Source organism: Berghia stephanieae, chromosome 12 (genome assembly GCF_034508935.2).
Source record: "Berghia stephanieae isolate SIO BIC M18660-M18661 chromosome 12, UCSD_Bste_1.3, whole genome shotgun sequence".
In the NCBI taxonomy this organism is placed as follows: Eukaryota; Metazoa; Mollusca; class Gastropoda; order Nudibranchia; family Aeolidiidae; genus Berghia; species Berghia stephanieae.
In genome coordinates this window covers 2,912,517-2,927,516 of record NC_088371.1, presented here as the reverse complement: position 1 = coordinate 2,927,516, position 15,000 = coordinate 2,912,517, and the positions used below count along the sequence as shown (strand labels likewise).

General features: G+C 38.7%; 1 protein-coding gene across 1 annotated transcript in view; it reads right to left on the bottom strand.

Moving 5' to 3' along the window:
• Positions 1-15,000, bottom strand: part of LOC144958310 (sonic hedgehog protein-like) — a gene marked incomplete in the record, with an annotated part of 75,812 nt that overhangs the window by 15,430 nt on the left and 45,382 nt on the right. Inside the window, 1 exon segment of the mRNA XM_078890198.1 lies at positions 4,297-4,558. Coding sequence (XP_078746324.1) covers positions 4,297-4,558 — 262 coding nt within the window.

The following is a 15,000-nucleotide window of genomic DNA, read 5'->3' as shown; positions in this document are numbered from 1 at the left end:
ACATTATAATTCTACATGGAATAAAATAGAGAAATTACGCCGAATCTCCGAGGCATATCCGACATGCTTGTTTACACAGAGGCCAATCTGAACAATAAAAATCTCATTGAGACCAAAAGGGGCCAAACGATAAAATGTTAAGATGTTTGTTTTGTCTGATTTTGGCTCTCAATCGGAGACGTTTCAAAGAGCCAGTGATGAACGACTCGGTGCTCAGCGCCATAAATCACGCCTGGAAAAATGGCAATTGATTTTGGAGACGTTCAAGGCTCGGGGAGAAATCAGCCGTGGGGTTTCTCGAGTGTGACGTGAACATTTTTTTCACCTCATAGATCGAGATGAATTAAATTTTTATATCATACAGTCAGAGTTGTCTGTTAGTTGCCTTCTCGTGTACAATGACAAAATTATTCATTATCTATAGATAGTGTGAGCTTGGCTAAGAAACTCAGAACATTGCCCTCCGGAAGTATAACACACAAAACTATGTCACCTTAAACGTTTATAGTCTGGTTTACAGATAGTATGCTCTTGGCTAAAAGAGAAGTTCATAATATTGCCATCCGGAAGTATAACGGACCAACACACAAAACTGTGTGTAACCATGAACGTTTATAGTCTGGTTAATACAGTTTAGTGAGAATTTCGCATAAACGTGGATGGCAAAAAGCAATAACAAAGACCTGAGTGACGTCAACTTCGTTCTATCTATTGGAGACGTTCAAGGCTCTGTCAGAAATCAGCTGTGGATTTCCTCTTTTTTTGGAGCAGCGTGGCTCAGTCGTACGGTCTTTGCTTCGTTCCCGCCACGCTGTGTGGCCTTGAGCAAGTCACCTAGCCCTTAGCTCACTTTGCGGCGCTGCACTGCGGCTGACGCCTGTGTTATTCCAGTCTACCCTTGGAATAAATAGATTCTAATGAAAAAGTTCCCCTTAGGGATGAATAAAGAGAATTATTTTATTTTCATTTTTAAGTGTGACGTGGACATTTTTTAGCCTCATAGATCGAGATGAATTTTATTTTTATATCATAAAGACTTGAGCTTTTTATATAGCGCAACATCCATATAACGTGCTCTAAGCGCTTTTCAAAGGGTCCTTGACCAACAGCAACATAAAGAATGAGAAATGACGCCTGGTAGGCGATATTACATATTTTTCCCGACAGAGACAACTCTGGTAACGGCCAGGTACTCATTTTTACACCTGAGTACCGTGAGAGAATGTGCGTAAAGAGTCTTTTCCAAAGACTCAACTATGCGCCGAGGGCGGGCCCAGGACCTTCCGATCCAAAAGCGAGCGTCATACCACTAGTCCACATAGCCGCACTAATGTGGCCATGCATGTGGCCATCCGACAGCCCTGGTAAACTGCGAGCTTAATATATATCGATATCGAATTGGCATTTTGATATCGATATGATTCGATATTGTCATTCATATCGATATATCGTTATTATGATACGATACGCCCAAAACTATTAAAAAGAGCAGCTACGCTACAACACATGTTTGTGGTGACTCTGGTATGACATTCGCCTTTTGAACTGTAGGACCCTGGTTCCAGTACGGCCCTGAGAGTAAGTAACTTATTATTATAAAAGAGTAAATATCCCACGACTCAACAGCCAACGCCAGGAGAATTCCTTTCTTGTCTATTTGACACCAAGATTTAGTCAGAGGCTTTAACTCGCTCCATTCCGGAACGGGATAAAAACTAACATTCATGCAAATTCCTCATTTTGATACAACCAAAACGAACTTATTTTTTAATGAACATATTATGAAAAAAAGTATATTCTACTGATACACGCACGCACACATACAAACAAACACACACACTTATATATATATATATATATATATATATATATATATATATATATATATTATATATATAGGGTATTTTTGGGTCTCTTCATCATGCACCAGATCAAGGACCAACTACCAAACATTATGCAAAATACCCTTGCCAATTATATATATATATATATATATATATATATATATATATATATATATATATATATATATATATATAAAGAATAAAAGAATGAAATATGCTTTCTAAGAAGCAATAAAACGCAATTCTCCCCAAGAAGGCAATTATGTCATAACTTACCCATCTAAAGGCTATTATCTACACAGATCCCTAAGCACACGAGCGTGTTGTCCTTGTATCTACAAAGCTGTATCCCTACATACACACACGATCTGTGTTTAACCACCTGAGGGTGGCAAACAGACAAACACGGGATTGTTAATGAAAGATGCAGGATTTGCATTCCCCTGCAAACATAACATTAACATTAACATAGACCTCCAATTTAAATAATGGTTTAACATCAAGACCCCCTCTCCATTCATTATGATCGCAGCCAATCAAACGGCTTTGATTTAATGACGCGTGCGTCTCGTTACATCGCGAAAATTAGAGCATAACACTCAAGGTTTGGTTAAAAGGGGCGGCTACAACTTGTGTTGGGCGATATGACAAAAGTTCGATATCGATACGACACGATATTTAGCCATTTGAAATATCGATATATCGATATTTATCGATGCAAAGAAATTGTATATCGATATATTGAAAATCGATTAAATTTTTCGAAAAACATGCTTGTCCCCCACCCCTCCCAAACCCCTACCCCTCTATTCACGAAAAAAGTTCTTCGTTTCTCCATTGTTTTTCGTTGTATACTGATTTTGTGTTGTTTTTGGCTCCATTATTAAAAGTCGATAAAAACAATAAATGAAGAAATTATTATATGTGTGTCCTTTTTGGCCATCCATGCACGGGGCCATCCATGCAGCCCTGGTAAACTGCGAGCTTAATATATATCGAAAACGATATGGCATTTTGAAATCGATATGATTCGATATTGTCATTCATATCGATATATCGATATTGCGATACGATATGCCCAACACTGGTTTGTGGTGACTCTGGTATGGCACTCGCCTTCTGAACTTAAGGACCCTGGTTCCAGCACGGCCTTGAAAGGCGCAAAGTTGAGGTCTTGAAAACGTTTCTTTACTCACATTCTGTCAACGTATTCAGGTGTAAAATGAGTAAATGACTAGTAACAGCGTTGTATTTATCTACCTTACGGGAGCGATGTTTCGCAACCTATTGGCTTGGGATCCTTCGAGCAAATGAATTGAAAATTGCGCTATATAAAATCTAAATAAAAAAAGGTATGTAATATCACACCCCGTGTGGTGTCCGGGGTCCCTCAACTGAGAGGGTCAAGAATAGCCCAACGCCAAGCCAGCGTGTCGTAAAAGGCGACTAATGGTGTGTGATTCCCCCATCTTTGAGTCACCTGGTCCTGGGGGTTGGCAAAGGGTTAACACCCCTTTCCGTTAAACTCAAACCGTTACAGAAACACAGACAGACAAACTAAATCCTTTTTTTTAGCTTGGGCGACCGAAGAGTTTCTGGAATTACAGAATTTAAAGAAGCTGATATACAGAGAAGTGGTAAGACCTGGAATGAGATAAAAAAGTTGGCTCAGGATAGAGAAGGATGGAAACTGTTTGTCTGTGGCCTATACCCTGACCCAGGGTGAAAAAGGCAATGATGATGATGATGATGTAATATCACAACTGCCAAGCTTTTGGTTCCACAACTATCTTAAATCGAACAAGACTTATTCTTATTCTTCAATACTTATCCTTGAAACAAGGATCTATGCCATCTACAGTGGAGTCCACGTAGGATAAATTTGCTCAAGATAAGATCACGCTTAAAATAGACCTTTCGCCCTGTCCCGTTGTCTCCGTATATAAACCAATGAATCAAAGTCTGGTTTAAATAAACACGAATCAATCTGGGTCCGGATAAAATGAACTGATCTCTACTAACTATGGTAGCCTTCTTTCCCCACATCCATGCAGCAACCCCCCCCCCCCCAAAAAAAAAAAAACAAAAAAACAAAACAAAACAAAACAAAACAAAAAAAAACAACAAAAAAACAAAACAAAACATAAACAAAAAAAAAACAAAAAAAAAAAACAAAAATAAAAAAACAAACCAAACAAGTGAGGTAAATTCTCTGCTATGTGGATAGAGTGGCAACCCCCCCCCCCCCCCCAAAAAAAAAAAAAAAAAAAAAAAAAAAAAAAAAAAAAAAAACACAAGAAAAATAAGAACCAACAGAAGTTGACTGTATCACCAGATCGATACTTGATCGATTCTATGTGAATCGAGTGCTCTATCGACTGAGCAGCTATTTCGATTTCGACAACAAGGATCGTAGCTCAGACCGGCCGGATTTAATCAATTATGTACTCACCAGATTTCACAGAACAATGAATATGTCCCCTACTTTCGTAGTAGACCCAGTCAAACCCAGCTTCCACGGCCAGTCTTGCCAGCATCCCGTACTTGGAGCGATCTCTGTCAGACGTCGTGATGTCGACAGCCCGACCTTCGTAATGGAGGGAGTTGTGGGCGTGGAAATTGTCCTCGTCCCAGGCTTCCGTCACCCTCAGCTTGACGCCTGGCCACTGGTTTACCACTGAGAAGGCCAATGAGTTCAGCTTTTGGTTGCATCTCTGGGGAAGACATAACCGTTAAAACAATATATGAGAAATTAGCTAAACAATCAGTGTTGATAGTTTAATATAATTTAATCAACCTGTTTAAGAAATAAAGGGGTTACCGATAGCTCAGTTAATAGAGCACTCGCTTCACACGCAAAGGGACCGAGATCGATTCCGGGTGCAGTCGATATATTTTCCTGACCCCCCCCCCCCTCCCCTCCCTGTCCACCAAACAGTGAATGCTGGGTAGCTGAGTCTGTTAGATTTGGCCTATTGTATGCCTCTACCAACTAAAAGTCAAAAGATATTGAATTGAATTTAAATCATTCTATCCAGTATCTGGCCGTTTGAAATATAAATGAATAGACACTTAGATAACCACGCCTCTCGGACAGTCGTCATAATGTAAACAATGGCAGTGATTGGTAAACATAGCAAATTATACAGGTTTTCACATCGATGTCATGTGTCTAAGTAAAATACCCACTGGTCTACCGCTTGATAAATAGGAACCAACACAGAAAACTAAGTGTAAACTTAAACGTATTTTATATGATTGAGAAAAACGTGTGATAACTAGTCACCCATCTGACCGTATAAAAACAATAACAATGATCAGAGAGTTTGTTTGTCCGAGCACGTGTGAAGGTGTGTCACAAATTCCATGATTTGATTGGTCAAAAATCTACTGGTTAATTACTTCTTATTTTATTATTTGTAATACCAACGAAAGGTCAAAAAATACTTCATAACCAAAACCACACAATAACATAAACCAATAACAAGTGCAACAACAACAATTACAACAACAACAACAACAAGAGTAACAAGCACACAACAACAACAACAACAACAACAACACAAAGCAATTTGTTGCAGTTACGTACAACAACTGAGTAAAAATAAAACAAAAAAAAAAAAAACAAAAAAAACAAAAAAGAAAACAAAACAAAGCAAAAAACTAAACAAAACAAAACCAAAAACCAAAAAAAAAAAAAAAAAAAAACTAGCAAAAAAACAAAACAACAAAACAAAACGCCAAGGCGAGGTGAACGAGTGCAGTCTTGAGACTCAGCGTAACGTAGCAGTCGCGGGTTTAATCCCCTTTTATCGCCGTAGTCAGTCCGGGGGATGACAGTGAGAAGGACCCGGCGGTGGTCAGTTTACGACAGACTCGAACCGTTACAGTGGATCAAACTGGATTAGGGCCTTGTCAGTCTATGATGGGCCCGACTGGCCTTATTAACCCCACACACAAAAAAGACTTTTTCTTCTTCTTCTCATTTTGACTAAAACATTTTTCTAACGTAACCCCTTCCACTATCTATATCGAGTCGTAACAAACGTGACGATTTTTTCTGTAGCCTAATAACGATTCACATCTACAGAAAAAATCGTCACGTTTGTTACGACTCGATATAGATAGTATGCGCTTGGCTAAGAAGCTCATAACATTGCCATCCGGAAGTATAACGGACCAGATAGTATGCGCTTGGCTAAGAAGCTCATACCATTGCCATCCGGAAGTCTAACGGACCAACACACAAAACTGTGTGTATCCATGAATGTTTATAGTCAGGTTAATACAGTTCAGTGAGCATTACTCATAAACGCGGATGGCAAAAAACAATAACAAAGACCTGAGTGACGTCATCTTCGAACTATCTATACATTTTACTTTTTCAGATTTATTTTGTACGTCACAAACTTTGAAGAATGATCTTTGTTTAATTAATAAGAACAAAACACTGTTTTGTAGAGGGCTTGTTTGAGTTTAAGAAATCAATTTTTCTGCTGGGTAAGTTTTATAAGGCAGGTATCCACGTTTTATTTTCTAAAGGTCTATGTTACTGTCAAATGTTTAGGTTTTGACAACGGCTATTCAAAGGCTGCCCATCCTATCATGGCCCATATCGAGGAGAAAAATCAGAATTCAGTGAACTGTCATACGCCAAAAACCGCCTTTAAGAAGGCTGTAATATGAATTTACCTCTTTAAGAACAGCCATGATATTCTGAATATTGCATGATTTGATTTGGATAGAACCAAGCCTGGCGGTTTAAGGGTTAATACATCAATAATTATGATGTGTCATAACTTGTCAAAATGTTGAGCAAAGTGTTGGGGAGGGTGGGGTGGGGGGGGGGGGGGTACGATGGCTCAGTTGGTAGAGCACACTTGATTCAAGTCGAGATTATTTCATGTTCTGACCCTCAGCCGTGTCCACCCAGTCGTGGTTGGTGGTTTGCTGGGTCTGCTAGATTTGGTGGGAAAGTATTTTGTGATAGACTACCGTCTCATCCAAAGGGTAACAAACAATTGCTATTGTCGGTCTCACGCTATAGAAATTGAGATAAACCCCGGCTCCATGAAACTCGTTTCCTCTTTCCAGAGTCTTCCTTGTCGAAGCATTCTCCTCAATGAAATATTTAAACTCAACCCAACTCGGATATTTTGGGCTATAAATTAAATTTTCAGCATCTTAATCATCCAGATATAATACCGTTTTGAGGCGAAGGGTCACATATAGGCTTAATTCAATAAATGCCAAATTTCAGACCAAATTGATAGAAAAAGCCTTTTATAAGTGTCCGGTAACACAGGCTTGCTGTCGTCCAAAACTTACTGTCTATAGATAGAATGCACTTGGCCAAGAAGTTCACAACAATGCCATCCGGAAGTATAACGGACCAACACACAAACTCTGTGTAGCCATGAACTTTTATAGTCTGGTTAATACAGATTAGTGAGAACAACTCACAAACGCGGATGGCAAAAACAATAACAAAGGCCTGAGTGACGTCATCTTCGAACTATCTATAGATGATCTCAAACTAAGTACATTGATGGTGTGCTCTTGGAATCTACATCTGATCCCTATTTGTTCCCAATTCCCCTTTGTCTTGCTTTCTCTTGGGTGCTTTAATTGTAATTCTAGAACTTTTTACTATCCCATTCTCTTCCTTTTTACTGGCGCTGAAATGACCTTATTGTGTCGCAAGTGCCCGTAAAACCCTTAAAAACAAACAAACAAACCAACAAACAAACAAACAACAACAACAACAAAAAAACAAATCCAAACATAATACCAAATCGACTCGACATGTTAAAACTGAATGTTATAATGTGTATCCGTGTTTCTGTTACTGGGGCCTGTCTCATTGGAGATAAGCTGGACAGGTAACTGGGTACAGGTTCATAAAACTAATTCCCCTTTATGATACAGCCGTCATATTCCCGTCTCTGCGCATGACAGGAAGCAAGACAACCAGACTGGCAAACTACAGACACACACTGACGGACAAATTGACATACTGACTAACTGACAGACACTGACAAACAGACAGACTAACGTACTGACAAAATATAATGAGTTAGGTAGAGATTGTAATATATTATATTTTTCTACTGTGTTACTAATTGGCTGTCTTTATAGATAGTATGCAGATGACGTCACTCAGGCCTTTGTTATTGTTTTTGCCATCCGCGTTTGTGAGTTGTTCTCACTAAACTGTATTAGCCAGACTATAAAAGTTCATGGTTACACATGGTTTGTGTGTTGGTCCGTTATACTTCCGGATGGCAATGTTGTGAACTCCTTGGCCAAGCGCATTCTATCTATAAATAGACGATAATAACAAGTAAAGTCCCTTCCACCATCACTAATGTGATTTTGTTTTATTCTTTCGAGGTTATTCCAATGGAAGGATGATTTTAGTCACCCAAGTGTCAGCCGCAGCTCAGCGCCGCAAAGTAAGAAAGAGAGTAGAGTGCTGATTTGCTCAAGTTCACACCAAAAAAACAAAACAAAAAACCAAACATATTTAACAAAATGAGGAGATACTTAACTCGGAACATTTCGTGCTAAAATCCCTTCTTCAGCCATGAAGCGTCAAGTCTCGTCCTACATGCTAAGTGTTGCTGTTGGCTTGGGACCCTTGTAAAGCGTTTTGAGACTTCGAGTTGATATTGCGCTATATAAAAACTATCTTTTTTTCCGTAAACTCATAGCCTGACACTGACAAAAAAAAAATATAGATAGTTCGAAGATGACGTCACTCAGGCCTTTGTTATTGTTTTTTGCCATCCGCGTTTGTGAGTTGTTCTCACTAAACTGTATTAACCAGACTATAAACGTTCATGGTTACACAGAGTTTGTGTGTTGGTCCGTTATACTTCCGGATGGCAAATGTGAACTCCTTGGCCAAGCGCATTCTATCTATAGGTAAGTCAAAAGCTGAGTCTACGACCACAAAAGAAAACAAATCGTGAGTTGTATTCAATAGTTCAGCAAGTGAGTGACGCAGACACGGTAACTGATTAGCTGACACTATAGGAACGACAAGGACTTAACGCTTTGGTATGAAAAGGTGACAGACGAAGAAAGAAAAAAATTACAAGAAAAAAATAACCCCCCCCCCCCCCCAAAGACAGTCGACCTCAACTGGGGATTGAACCTCAGACCTTCTGATTACCAGCCAGATGTGCTTCATTACAGCACAGAGGTTCCCGATAGTTGGGACAATTTTTATAATTCCCATATTATCCTGATTTCTAATTTCTCTGACAACTTTCAAAAATAAAATTGGAGCCACTCAAATATCTTCGTCCTCCGTCGTTTCGTGTTCAATTATTTATATTATAGCGCATTTATCAATGTTTTCACCATGCTCAATGCGCTTCGCAGTACTTTGATATTTGATTATTTGATATTTGCCTGTTATAAACGTGTTCGACATTAGTTGACTCTAAACAGACTTTTTAATGGACGTACAGATACAAGCTACATTTCCACATTGTAAATAAAACACTTTCTATATTTTTAAAAAGGAGGGTGACGAATAGGCCCATTCATATAGCGCATATTAAAGTTTTCGCTATGCTCAATAAGTAGGTTGTAGGTAGTGATGGCTATAAAAATTTATTAAAATCCATTTCTACCTATTATTCGGTATCTTATTAAGCGTCTTTGCCTGTCTGTTGATAAAGGGGAAACCCGAAACGGCCATACAATTTTTTCTGCTGAAAATAATTCGTTGTAATAGCGCCTAAAAGACGCCATGTCTTGTCTTACATGTCAAGTGTTGCAGTTGGTTTATGACTCCCTGAAAAGCGCTTTTAGCCCGTTTAGTAGATATTGCGGAATATGAAAGCTTGTGGTTTTATTTGTAAAGGGTTTATTTATCTCTTTCTCTTTCATTCTCTCTCTCTCTTTCTCTCCCCCCCCCCCAAGACAGAGAAATTATAGACCTTCGTCGTTTGGAAGAATCTTTCAAAGTACTAAAAGAGCTTTTATCATCTCTCTCTCTCTCTCTCTCTCTCTCTCTCTCTCTCTCTCTCTCTCTCTTTCTTTCTCTCTCTCTCCCCCCTCTTTCTCTCTCTCTCTCTCTCTCTCTCTTTCTTTCTGTCTTTGTCTCTATTTCTCTCTCTCTCTCTTTCTCTTTCATTCTCTCTCTCTTTCTCTCTCCCTCCCCCCTCTCTCTCTCTTTCTCTTTCATTCTCTCCCCCCCCCCTCTCTCTCCTTTGAACTTCCAGCAACCGCCGCCATGTTGATGACGTAACTGTCCGTTAACCTCCGACCTGGCTAACCCTGAAGGAGTCCTTGCTTTTCATTACCCACAAGAGAGTTCAAGAGATCGCTCGACCCCGGGGTCAGCTGTTGTCAACTGCCCACGAAAATTGCGTGTCATAGAGGTGTTAATTTGGCACAGTGGAAATCTTGAAAGGAGAAAGGGGAGATCTTTTGTGGGAGTGAAAATGGGTTTTTGATTGATCTGGCCACCGGTCTTTGAGTTTGGATTGGGTTGCTGTAACAGTCAATAAGACTCGACAACCTCCGAGAAATTACTCCTTTTCTAAGACGAATCAAAGAACTTGTTACCTCTATAACGGCGGCGTCCCAAATTATGATAGAACTGCTATACTTATAGATAGAATGAAGTTGACGTCACTCAGGTCTTTGTAATCATGTTTTGTCATCCACGTTTATGAGTAATTCTCACCAAAATGTACTAACCAGACTATAAACGTTCATGGTTACACATAATTTTGTGTGGTTCGTTATACCTCAGGATGGCAATTTTGTGAGTTTCTTAGCCAAACTTGGAAAAATTGTGACGCTGTTTCAATACGAAGAAAAAATCAGTAACCATCGAAAATTTGCAAACAAGAAGCAAAATACCCTAAGTTAATACTTGCTAATTTCAATTAAAAATCTATGATTGGTTAAGAAACTCTGCCAGTTATACCAAAGTCGGATAAAAACTACGATATCAAAAGTTTCCAAACTTGCGTGTTTTTAGCAGTGTTGTGTGACTAGCGTACACATTTACCCCGTCTGTCTGTTTAAAACCAAATGGCCTAGTGGGATAGATTCTGGAATTAGTTTTCCCTTTAACAATGCTACATCATTTTCAATACGACGCAAAAATAATAATATTTGATTTATTTCTAAAGATTCAACGGCCTCCAATGAGTCCAGACTTGAATAAAATGGACGACAGCATAATATGGACAATGATGTCAAATAGTGTATAAGAGTCAAACACGTTTTACACAAAAGCAAAGCTAAAAGAGTCAGCTCAAAGTTCATGGGACCGAATCATTACTTAAGACATAATATTTGTTTTAAGCAAATCTCGCCTTCAAAAGGTTAAAGACTGAGGTTGCTGCCAGCCCGAACGAGACGAGAAGACCGACACAGAGCAAGCAAGGACCGGAAGCCAACGTTCTATATTATGCGCAGAATGCGTGAAGCCGTGACACAGTCTGAGAAATTACATATATATTTTTTATGTTCATACAATGACTAGGACAATAGTTCTATTGTAGTTGGTACTAAACTCTCTGGTCACCACCTAGTCTTTCTTTCTATACAGCGCAACATTTCTATTGAATTTAGAACCCCTTTATTTCAGTGTCTGGCGATCACAAAAACACAGTTGGCATGGTAGGTTAGAACATTCGCTTCACACGTTCCCTTGTGCATTCCTGATTCGTTCTGTTGACTCTCCTGGCCTCCCAGAGGCTATGTGGTCTTGTGGTATGACACTCTCTTTCGGATCGGAAGGTCCTGGGTTCGAGCCTCGCTAGGCGCGTAGTTGAGTCCTTGGAAAAGGCTCTTTACTCAAATTCTCTCACCGTACACAGGTGTTAAATGAGTACCTGGCCGTTAACAGCGTTGTCTCTGTTGGAAAAAATGCAATATCGCCTAACAGGCTACATGTTACGTCTTCCTGTTGGCCAGGAAACCCATGTAAAGCGCTTTGAAAACGTTTATTGGATATTGCGCTATATTAAAGCTCAAGTTTTAAAAAGCTCAAGAATATAGGGAACAAAGGTGTGATGTCAAAAAACTGGTTCAAATCTCATTGGAAGTGTAAAACCAATCTTGGGGAGGACTGGATAAATATCTTCTGTAATTATTGATCTTCAGAGTGATGACATCTTATTTTCTAGTCTAAATTTTGTATTTTGTCGTAAACATCATCTATCCTCGCTCTTTTACGTCCTGTAATTCTAAGAATCTACACAGAACCCCCCCCCCCCCCCCCACCCATTTCCAAAAATAACCCCCAAAACAAACAAACAAATAACAACAAAAAACGAAAACAAAACAAAACAAAAGACAAAAAAAAACAAACAAAAAAAAACAAACAAAAAAAACAAACAAAGAATGAATTTTAAAAAAAAACTCTCAAAACTTGGAATTTAGAAATGTGCCCCACAGCTTCGCAACGGTATTAGAGTGGGATGATTCAGATGTCAAAAATGGAATTTGCTAGTCACAAGTAGGCGTTTAGAGCGACGTGCACTTATTTGTCGGTCTGATAACCCAATTCATTATGGGCTCATTGTTGTAATGGAAATCCAAAAAAAAAAAAAAAAATATGACGCAAAATATTGTCCATTACAACAATGTTAAACTAGGCCCATAAGTGGGTTCGGATGTCAGATCTGTATATATGTACACGTCGGTTTCGAATTGCCTTGATAATATGGTTGATAGAGGGCAATTGATATAGATCTAGTCTGATTTTAAAATGACAAAGACTATCAAATCACTCGGCTATTTATTTTTCAAAGAAAATCACTTTTTAGCATCTGATCCAATCCCACAGAATACCGTGTTTGGGGTGGTAGCGATGTGTACATAATATGCAGGTCTGACATCCGATAGGCAATCATGGGCCTATTTTAACATTGTTGTCATGGACAATATTGTGCAATATATTTTGAGATTTCCATACAACATTGAGCCCATAATAAATTGGGTTATCAGACCTGCAAATAAGTGCACGTCGGTTGGTGGGAATAGATAAAGATTATAAAATCAAGATTTTTATCATGTCAAAGCTGTGACAATGCAATAAAAACACATTATCAATAATTTTTCTTATTATACTCATGATCAAAAATTAGTATAACTCATTTTCATTTAAATTTGTCTTCATATTGGGGGAAGCGTAGCTCAGCGTTACGGTCAATACTTCGTACCCAAAAGGTACTGAGTTCGGCCACCCGCCTCGTTGAGTTGCTCTGAGCAAGTCACCTCGCCCATGCTCACTTCGCGGCGCTGCACTGCGGCTTACGCCTGGGTTATTCCAGTCTTCCCTTGGAATAGACCCTAAAGACAAATTTCCCCTCGAGGATGAATAAAGGGAATATTATTTATTTATATTTATATTTTGAAAAGTCACAAAAGCTGTTGGGCTATGTGGTTTTTGGGGTTACCAATAGTGAGATTATCTTCTAGATTTTTGGGGGTTTTTTCACCTCAATTTTCGTGCGTTATTAACCTCTTTACAACCTGTTGTTTATTAGGAGTACTTACAATAAACTCGATCTTTCAACAATAAAGACCTTTAATTTAAATAAAAACATTTTTCTTCCTCAAGCCTTCGACTGCATTCCATTCCGTTATATCTATAGATAGAATGCGCTTGGCTAAGGAGTTCACAACATTGCCATCCGGAAGTATAACGGACCAACACACAAAACTGTGTGTATCCATGAACGTTTATAGTCTGGTTAATACGGTTCAGTGAGCATTACTCATAAACGCGGATGGCAAAAAATAATAACAAAGACCCGATTGAGGTCAACTTCATTCTATCTATAGATAGTATGCAGATGACGTCACTCAGGCCTTTGTTATTGTTTTTGCCATCCGCGTTTGTGAGTTTTTCTCACTAAACTGTATTAACCAGACTATAAAAGTCCATGGTTACACAGAGTTTGTGTGTCGGTCCGTTATACTTCCGGATGGCAATGTTGTGAACTCCTTGGCCAAGCGCATTCTATCTATATGTTGTCTTGCTCGATTTCTTCCAACTAACCCCCCCCCCCCCCCCCCCCCCCCCAAAAAAAAAAAAAAAAAAAAAAAAACAAACTAACAAACAAAACAAAAAAAAAAAAAGCAAAAAACATTAATAAAACCAAGCAAAATCAATAAGCAAACAAAAATATTAAAATTAAAAAAAAAAAAAACAAATAAAAAAAAGAAGAAAAACGGAAACAATACAAAACCCCCTCCCTCACACACACACACACACACACACACACACACACACACACACACACAAAACCTTAAATAATTTATTCCAAAATTCGTTGACGACTTCGAGTTAAGAATTGCATGGCCGTGTATGTGAGCGTGTTTGTGTGTGTGTGTGTGTGTGTGTGTGTGAGAGAGAGAGAGAGAATGTGTGTGAGTATGTGTGTGTGGTTGTGTGTGTGTGTGTGTGTACGAGTACCTCGAATATGAGGACCATTTTAAATGTGTAATACTTATTTATTTTGATCATGACTATATTATAATGGCGACGCACGATATGTCATTACGCCAAAAATTAGGCTTCAATATAAGAAAATAGTGCGCATTTCATATATTTTTGATTTTATATATTTTGATAGAATAAAACTGAAATTCGCCACTAACGATTAGACATTATCGAAGACGACGCGCACTTATTTGCAGGTCTGATAACACAATTCCTTCTGGGCTCATTGTTGTAATGGAAATGTCAAAAAATGACACAAAATATTATCCATTACAATAATGTTAAATAAGGGCCATAAACGAGTGTGGATGTCAGACCTGCATATATGTACAAGACGATTGAAGAGCTTGATTGAGTCTGAAACAATGTTAAATTGGGCCCAAAAGTGGGTTCGGATGTCAGACCTGCATATAGGTATACATTGATTGAAGAGCTTTATCGAGTCTGACGTGTATACAAAGCGATGTGTGCTACTTTATGGATCTAATTATTCTGTTGCTAGGGTAAACAAACCTACAACTCCGTTCTTTGACTGTGACTAAAATCAAAGAAACCCGATGATAATGAAAGATAATGAAAAAAGAAAGAATTGGAGCAGATTAGGAATTTTATTCAAATTTATGGCTTTTGTGATTGTGGGTTGTAGTGTAGGCGGAAAGGGGTCATTTGTTA